We start from the raw sequence: 9,110 nt of genomic DNA, 5'->3' as shown, positions 1-9,110 counted from the left end.
ATTTTTTTAAATATATTAAAATTTAAAAAATATATTTAAAAAATCAATTTTTGTATTTAAGCTTTTGTGATCTATAATGAATTAAGCAAATTTTTTTGGTGAAAATCATAAATTTTTTTTTCTTAGATTTTGTTTAAATCAATTTTTAATTTATACTTTTTAATTCCATTAGAAATGTCTCATGAATAATTTTAATGATTTTAATGATTTTTATAAATTACAAATGTCTTGTGAATAATTTTGATGAGTTAGTAAATATAATTTAATGGGGATTTGAAAGAACAACTCTTTTGCAAAGAGTGTATTAACATTACACTCATTGACCATTAATTCAAAGGAAAGTAAACATTCTCCTCTTACTTTAAATATTTTTTTTTTCTGTTTGTGGAAAAACCTGTGAACAATTTTTGAAACCAACGTTTAAGACTAGCTTAGTGAGACAATGTGATTTATATTAAAAAATTACAAATTTAAAATAAAACAAACAAAATTTATAATTTTTATTTAATTGTGTTATTCATTTTTATTCCTAATAATTTTTTCCAATTAATCAAATTATAAATAAATAATTTTATTTATTTGTGTGTGTGTGACGAATAAACCTCAACCAAATTCGAGAGTCAACGTGATTAATCAGAAAATCTTTTGCTTAAATCATCAATCACAGGAGCCTCCAAACTCTAGATCAAATTTAATCGGCCATTTACTTGAGTGACTCGATCGTAACCAAAACCTGGCTTATCGAGTGACCTGATCCCAATAAATAAATATAAAGAAGTTTGCTACCCGTTTAGGCAGAGCTGCCTTTCGATACCCTGTCTTACCCATGGGACTGTTGAATTTTCTATCTACCTGAGATGCATTACTCATTCTCGTCACCATTTCTCCGGCGTCTGCCCTCATTATTACTGTCGAGGTATTTTTATATGTTGAACATTTTCTTTGTCGTTCCGGATAATCCTGATTTCTGATAGATAGCCTTCTGCTGCAGCAACTGCAGAAGAAGACATTTCGTGGCCGCATATTCATCAATGGCGGCCGAGAAACCCCGCGTGGGATGGATCGGAACTGGCGTAATGGGACAAGCGATGTGCGGCCACATTCTCTCGGCCGGTTATTCCGTCACAGTTTTCAACAGAACTCTGTCAAAAGCCCAAACCCTCTGCGACAGAGGGGCGATCATAGCGGACAGTCCCAAATCTGTTGCAGCTGAGAGTGACATAGTCTTCACAATCGTGGGTTACCCGAAAGATGTCCGAGAAGTAATCATCGGGGAGAATGGAGTTCTGCAGGGTCTAAAACCTGGGGGCACGGTGGTCGATATGACAACAAGCGAACCCTCTCTAGCCCGTGACATATTTGATTATGCAAAGCAAAAGGGATGTGAATCAGTGGACGCCCCGGTGTCTGGTGGCGACAAGGGGGCTAAGGCAGGAACCCTGGCGATCTTTGCAGGTGGGGAAGAAACCGTGGTGGAAAGGCTTAAGCCCCTTTTTGATTGCATGGGCAAGGTCACATACATGGGGGGACCGGGGCTAGGGCAATGCACTAAGTTGGGTAACCAGATAACCATAGCTTCAACCATGGTTGGGCTGGTTGAGGGTATGGTCTATGCCCACAAGGCGGGTTTGGATGTTGAGATGTATATCAAGGCTATTTCCACCGGTGCAGCTGGGTCTAGGTCTCTGGATTTGTATGCAGATAGGATTCTACGGAGGGATTTTGATCCTGGGTTCTTTGTGAATCATTTTGTTAAGGACCTGGGCATCAGCCTCAGAGAATCCCAGCAGATGGGTCTTTCGCTTCCGGGTCTTGCATTGGCTCAGCAACTTTATGTGTCCTTGAAGGCCCATGGTGAAGGTAATCTAGGCACCCAAGCTCTGGTTTTGGCTCTTGAACGCCTCAATAATGTGCAGCTCCCCAAAATCGGTTAGTTTTTAGGATATTAATTTATCCTTGAACGTTTATTTTAAGCATTATTCTGAAAAATCCAATTCTCCAATTAGCAAAGTGTTTCGGTGACTCGCATTGCCTCAGAACTCTGCACAGGGAAGTCAGCAATAAGAAGAGAATTCTGTTTTAGTTTGATGTTGTTAGCACTCAAGAGCGCAAATTCAAGACCAGCTAGCTATGGATTTTACTAGGCTTGAGTCGAATTCTAGATTTCATGTGGACCTTGAGTTCATTAGATAGATTTGGTTCAGTGGTTATGTAACTGAAAAATGCAGACCTGTTGTTATATAAGTGATCGCGAGAGGCTTAGTGCTTGAATCATCTAGCGGCCATGTGGTCATTAGATCTGTTAGAACTCGTATATTCTAATCAATATGTGCAATCTTCTCTCCTCTTCAACTTTGATCAAATGGGTGTATATTGATGGCCCAATATGTCCAATTATGACTCCACGTTTGGTCTGAGGTAACAGGTTAAAAAATATATTGGAATTAAGATATTTGGTGCAACATTATAAGGCAACTATATTAGCAGCCTCATAGAGCTGTTTTTACATTTTAGTTGATAGTTTCTATTTTATTTATTTATTTACAGATGTCACTTCTTTCTACATTTACAGATATCTCCAGAGTCTCACAGATTTTTGCAGTATACATTGTATGGCAGTGATTTAAATGGCCGTTGTTTCTAGATATTTTCGCAAATTGGGTCACACATGCAGGGCACCTCATTGTCATGTTGTGCTCATTCTCATTGTTTGATAGGTTACAGAATTTTGCAGTTTACATCGTAGGGCAGTGATATTTAAATGGCCCTTGTTTCTAGATATTTTTGCAAATTCGGTCACACATGCAGGGCACCTCAATGTCATGTTGTGCTCATTCTCAATGTTTGATAGCTTACAGAATTTTTGCAGTGTACATTGTAGGGCAGTGATATTAAAATGGCCCTTGTTCTAGATATTTTTTGCAAATTTGGTCACACATGCAGGGTACCTCATTGTCATCGTTGTGCTCATTCTCAATGTTTGATAGGTTACAGTTGACCTTTTTTAATCTCATGACGCTTTTGAGTTTTTCTGGTTGCTTATTTCATTTTTAGATGATGAGAGCTGTGTTCGACCCTATTCTTAACACTTCGAAGACTTGCAATATAATATGATCGAGCTAATTCGCTATTATTTCCATGGGATATTTTACTCTCTTTTTTTTTTTTTTAACTTCTGATTTTGTAAACTCATGCATCTTGGAACTGAAATGATTTTTTATGATTAACATATCAAATCTAATTGAATTTCGTAAATTTAACATGCCAATGTCATGAAAAGCTGTTTAGAAAACATTGGAAAGTATGGTTTTGCTCTGGGTCAGTGAATTTCTCTATGCTGCAGTGATCAGCTATAAGTCATTAGTGCCTTTGGGCAGTGTTATAGAACTCATATGTGGCATTGAGTCAGGTCGAGTCCAAAATCATTGACTTGGGAAAAATTCCACCAAGAATCAACAAGCTGTAAAAATGGAAAATTCATTTTTTTCAACTAAATTAAAACAACACTATGGATGAAACGCCCATCTTTCCCTTCTTTTGGAACGCTAAATTGAATTTTTCCCTTGTGCAAACAAAAAGTCCAAGTGAAAATAGGCAAAGAGAACCCCACATAGTGACTTATAAATGAAAAATTCGTCCTTCTCAGCAAGAAAAACCGGGAAAATATCAGCAACCTTCCAATATATAGCAGGCCGATTTTTGTCTGAGAGTAGTTGCATCAGGAGACCTACAACACTGCCATGAAGTTTCACTTCCCGTTCATTTCTTGTGAAGTAGTGATTTCTCCTGCCAGTAGCAGCAGAATACGAAACTGTTGAGTGGTTACCAGTGCTTCAAATTTTACCATAGGATGGCTTCTTGTGAGCAAGGTGGAGTGCAATACCAAAGTAATTGCTTCCGACATACCATTTGAACCTGTCATTAAGTTGCTTAATATCTGTGTAGTCTTGTCATGCTATATCTCAATACCATTAATCCTTCTATTTCTGGTAAGTTTTCTTATGACCAGCGACGATTATGATTACAAATTTTCCCTTCTGATAATATAGCTATTAATTCTGCTTCCTTTGTTTATCTTTTTTTGTCAATTTAAATTTAAACTTCATTTTTGATGAAATGTACATCATGGAAAACTCACTGGGCACATCCCCTCATTCCGAGGATGGAATCTAAGGTAAATCGGTTGCCTGTTGCAGTTTTGACAACCTAACCTGGCGGGAACATTGAGTGAGGCCCAGAAGCAGCCAGCCAGGGGATTTGACCTTGTACCTCCTGCTTGTAATTTACACTAAACTATTTGAGCTAACTCACCTGGCTAAGTTTCCTTCCTTTATTAGAGAAAGCAGTTAGATAGTCATAAACTAACAAACCACTGGATTGACCATTTGTTGTCAGCTAAGGTTTGTCTTTAGTAATTGTTAGGGTTTGTGGATGTTTTTAATCTTTGGCATGTTAAAGTGTTTAGAAAAAGATCAACCACATGACAGGTCTCTTTAGTACTTGACTATGAATTGGAAAGACCCAATGGCGTCAGAATATGTTTTTCTTTCCAGCAAGTTGCCATTGGCCTCTATAACATGTTTATTTCTTTATACACGCTTGTCTGTAATCTGACATCCATTTTTCGAAAAGTAGGTTGGCAATACTTCAAATTTGTTTAGTAATTCTCTTTTTTTGAACCCAACATGTATGTTCGTAGAAGATTGAAAACTTTGTATTTTTTTTTCTTTCTTATTCAATTTTGTTCACAATACCATGGTTTTCAAGTTATTCATTTGGTACTGGTTTTCAAGTTATTCATTTGGTACTGTTTGTACTTAGCTAGACCTACTCTTGAGATATTTGGTACTGTTTGTACTTAGCTAGACCTACTCTTGAGATATTTTTTCACAATCTTGGCTTTGTTTATGCTTAGTTAGATTTACTATTCAGATATTTGTTCCCATCTGAATATTTGTTGCCATCTTCAAATCTTCAAGTTTTTATGTGGGAGCTAACTTATCTAGATAGAAATGTCTCGATTTTAATCAGCTTGGATTATTAAGCTCAATACGCTGTTTTGCTGATGAACCACATTGGTTGTTTTGAGACGTCGACCAAAAATCCTAATGATGTGATTAATTCGAAAGACATTTATCTACATTATGAATCACAAAAGTCTTAGATCTAACCCCCACAAATGTTAGTCAAATATAAACTCAGTAAGCCTGTAGCAAATAAAGTCTTTTTCAAGTTCAAAATAATGTTTTATGTAGTTTGGAATCTTTTTGTTTATGGATGTGGTTCTTACATTCATTCCTAGGGCTTAATGAACTAGTTTCCATGCCACTGTATTTTAGATAATGAAAATGCAACCATTTTGCACCTTCATTGAACTCACATTCTGTTATCCATGGTTAGAATTCAATTTCTCTCATCAATTCTAGATTGTGGTATTGAGGACAATCTCTAAGCTAGAATTAGTTTTAGTAACTAATTAATAATATAAAGAGCTTTTAAAACCCCCAAGGATGATAAATTTGTGTAGGATTTAGGATTTAGATCATTGAGAAAAAGACACATTTTTTACACTAAATAGGCTCACTACAAAACATTACTTCCTTGTAAATAAAACTTTCTATATATTTTTACAGAAAATATATATTGCAAGCGAGCTTCCATGAGGGCATTTATGTTGCGAAGGATTACAAGTGGTCATGAAGTCCTACTTAGGATTAGATATGAAGCCCAAGGAGTTCTACTTAGGATTAGATATGAAGCCCAAAGGCTTGAGAAATTATCTAGCTAATCTACCTTTGAGCTTAACATCTTGAATGACATCGATGCTTACTTTTTTGCTTCCTTTTAGTTATCTTGGTTGTGGTATTAATCAAAATCTTGTCCTTAGAGTGCCAAGCTTCCTTTGAGGTGCTTACATCTTGCATCTCTTGATCCTTCACCTTCACTTGTGCCAATGGTAAATGATGCTGTTTTCTTGAACTAGACTTTTGTAGGGATTGTCAAAAAGGTTTTCTAAGACTTTGGGATTAACTTCCCCTATGTTTCATCCACCAATGACTCTTTCCTCTTTATCAACAAAAGTATCAACATTACTGATTCATTTTTTAAACTTTTTGACTTTAGGTTTATGTTCGATTTAGTAATTTTGTTTGTTGGCTTCTTTTCCTTTGAAGCTTTGGAGGGTTCATTTTTTACTTATTTCCATTTTGAGGGAGTTTCTCATTTTCTTGAGTTGAGGGCTTCTGAGCTTTTGTATTGTTGGAAACACTGAGAGGTGGGTGAATCAATATTTCTTTTCAATTGTGACTATTACCAGTTGGATCACTTATATTTAGAACACAAAATGAACAATAAGAATACATGCTTTTATTAATTTCTTTAATAAATCAAGTACAATGTATATAGGGCTCCAACCCTAGATGAAGATACCAATCTTCGATCACCCAGGCTCCAACCTATTGACAAGCACCAACTTGGACTTTCGTGAGACTCCGACCGCTAGGCCACCAACCCTATCTTTTCAAGGCACCAACCTTGTGTTTAGAGGCTCCAACCCGTAGGGCACCAACCCTTCTCTGGTATAGGCTCCGACCTGGTTTCTTGAAGACACCGATTCTCTAGGGCTCCAACCCTATCCTCCAAGGAACCAACCTTGTCTTTTCGAGGTTCCAACCTCTTGGGCTCCAACCCACTGTAATACTTCGTCAAGATATGTTTGGTAGTAACTCACGGCTCCCAAAATCTTCTTCACCAAGCCCTGTCAATCTCTAGCTTCACTGTAGTCTTCCACTTTACATCATCAATGACAACCTTGCCATATAGAAGCTGTCACCACTGTTCTTCATGGTACCCAATCAAATCCTCCAAGTTTACTTCATGATGACTTCAACACAACATCATGTCTCCAAGGATGTTTATAATGCTTCTTCAAGATTTACTCATCCACACATCACAGGTTCCAGGTGACTGTTCTTTTCACAAGTCAATAAACTTTAAACCCAAGCTTCAATCTTCCTATGAGCAATAATCCTTCATTGCATCAGACCACTGTTCAAAATATCACACTACCCAGTGCACCATGCTACACCAAGACTTCAACAATGACAATCCATGCACCACACTACACCACTGTCCAATGCACCATGCTGCACCAAGACTTCAATGATGACAATCCTTGCACCACACTACACCACAATCCAACGCACCATGCCAATTGTATCAAGATATTTGCACCATACTACACCAACAACCCCAAGAAAATCACATTGCACCAAGACTTTTCCCTACTCCAAACTCTAAATCAACTGTTGCACCAACGCTGTCACAAGTTCGGATTACAAACAATTCTCCACACCACCATCAAGTTTGCTATACCACCAAGAGAGGTCTGCCACAACACTGAGAGAAGTTTGCTACAACACTAAGAGAGGCTTGCCACAGTGCCTGTTGAAAATGCAACAAGATGATGGAGCTTAGTGAAAGAAGTCGCCTTCACTAAGTGGGCCCACAGACTATTTTTGGCATAAAGTCTATTTTTAGACATATGAATCATGGTCTATGAGCTGCAGGATGCTATTTATGGCTGATTGGTCATGTTGGTAAAAATAGATGGACTTCTATTTTTAGACGGCCAGTCTAAAAATAGAACAGTCGAATATTATTAGCTCTTATTAATATTTGGACTATAAACATTATCTTATCCTCTTGCAGCACTTCAGTTCGAGCTACGGATGTGGCACATGCAACTGCCAGAAGGAAATACGCTTTTCCTATGGGTTAGTTGAGCTATTGCATGGACTTCAGTTAGAACTCAAGTGATTGAGTTTGGTGGAGTTGATTGAGGAGTTGATGGAGTTGTGTTCAGTTTGACTTAGTTGTATTTAGTCTAACTGCGAAATACATTAGTGATGAGTGATGTGGATTAATTATTAATTAATTCACTAATTATTAACTCATAAATTAATTAAAGAATACATCAGTTAACTTAGTGCATGGACAGTTTAGTGGAGACAAGTGTTAGAGGTGGGTGAAAGGGTAAGACTACTATCAGTTGTGACTATAGCTGTGCATGAGATTTGCACAATCATTGATGGAGATTGCAAATGAGGATTGCACAGTACAGGCCAAGGGAAAACGAGGCTGGATCAGATCTATTCTCAACTTGGATTGTGCAGTAGACGTAGGCAAACAGTGGAGGAGATTTGAACCTGTGACTTGTTCAGATCTGAGCTAGTTTGTGTGTAGCAGGTGGAGATAGTACTGAGTACTTGTGAGGAGTATTGTACTATGTATTGTTACATGTTCTCTATCATTATAATATATAGATAGTTGGGGGTTTTCAGCTGTATGCTTTCCCCATGAGATACTGTGTTGATATGTGTGATTGATGTTTCAATGTGTGCATGCGATTGTTTTTAATTCCGAAAATTGATGATCAATGGTAGAGGAGGTTATGTATTATCTATGCATTCCGCAAATAGTGTATAATCAGGATAATCTCTGTGAATAAGTGTTATATTATTGAAAATTTCTACATGGTATCAGAGCGAAGTTGATCATCAGATCTATTATTGAGAAAGTGATTACATTTTATTTCTTCAGGTAGAGTCTGTAATCGGGCCAGGTAGCCTATGGATTCATCCTTCTTTTGGAAGGTGAGATATCCGGTAAATGCCCATACAGTCAATCTCTGTACGAGAAATACTTTGTTCTCACGAATTTTAGATCAGAAGCGGTTGAGTTTTGAGCTGGTGGAATTCGAATTTGCAGTAGTGTTTTCTTGGTGTCGAAGTTGAAATGTCTTTCAACGGATTGCGATTGGAGTATGCCCTTGAAGGCAACTCGAATTATATTGCATGGAAAGACAGGATGGAGGCGATGTTAGATGACAATGGGTTGAAGGAGTTCATAGAGGTTGAGGTCCCAAAGCCTACTGATGCTGCTCACGTTGAGGCTTGGCAAAAAAAGACAGCAAAGTGTCGAAGGATTCTATTGGAGGGCGTGAAGGATCGCATTGTATCCAGCTTGCATGGAAAGGCTTCTCCATACTTGATGTGGAAAGCGTTGATAGATTTATTCCAAAGCAAGAGCGACCAGAGGAAGTTGGCGCT

General features: G+C 37.6%; 1 protein-coding gene across 1 annotated transcript; it reads left to right on the top strand.

Moving 5' to 3' along the window:
- The first annotated feature begins 696 nt into the window (after positions 1-696).
- LOC149196872 (putative 3-hydroxyisobutyrate dehydrogenase-like 1, mitochondrial) lies at positions 697-2,513 on the top strand. Its single transcript, XM_089405670.1, has 2 exons — positions 697-916; positions 992-2,513. Exons 1-2 carry the CDS (start codon positions 858-860, stop codon positions 1,932-1,934), a joined length of 1,002 nt encoding a protein of 333 aa, XP_089261796.1. The 5' UTR covers positions 697-857; the 3' UTR covers positions 1,935-2,513.
- The last annotated feature ends 6,597 nt before the right edge of the window (positions 2,514-9,110 follow it).

This window comes from Pinus tabuliformis, chromosome 2_2 (assembly GCF_031772625.1).
Source record: "Pinus tabuliformis cultivar Carrire ecotype Pingquan chromosome 2_2, CPIR1, whole genome shotgun sequence".
Taxonomy (NCBI): Eukaryota; Viridiplantae; Streptophyta; class Pinopsida; order Pinales; family Pinaceae; genus Pinus; species Pinus tabuliformis.
Note: the sequence above shows the minus strand (reverse complement) of the source record. Positions and strands in the feature narration are given on the sequence as shown.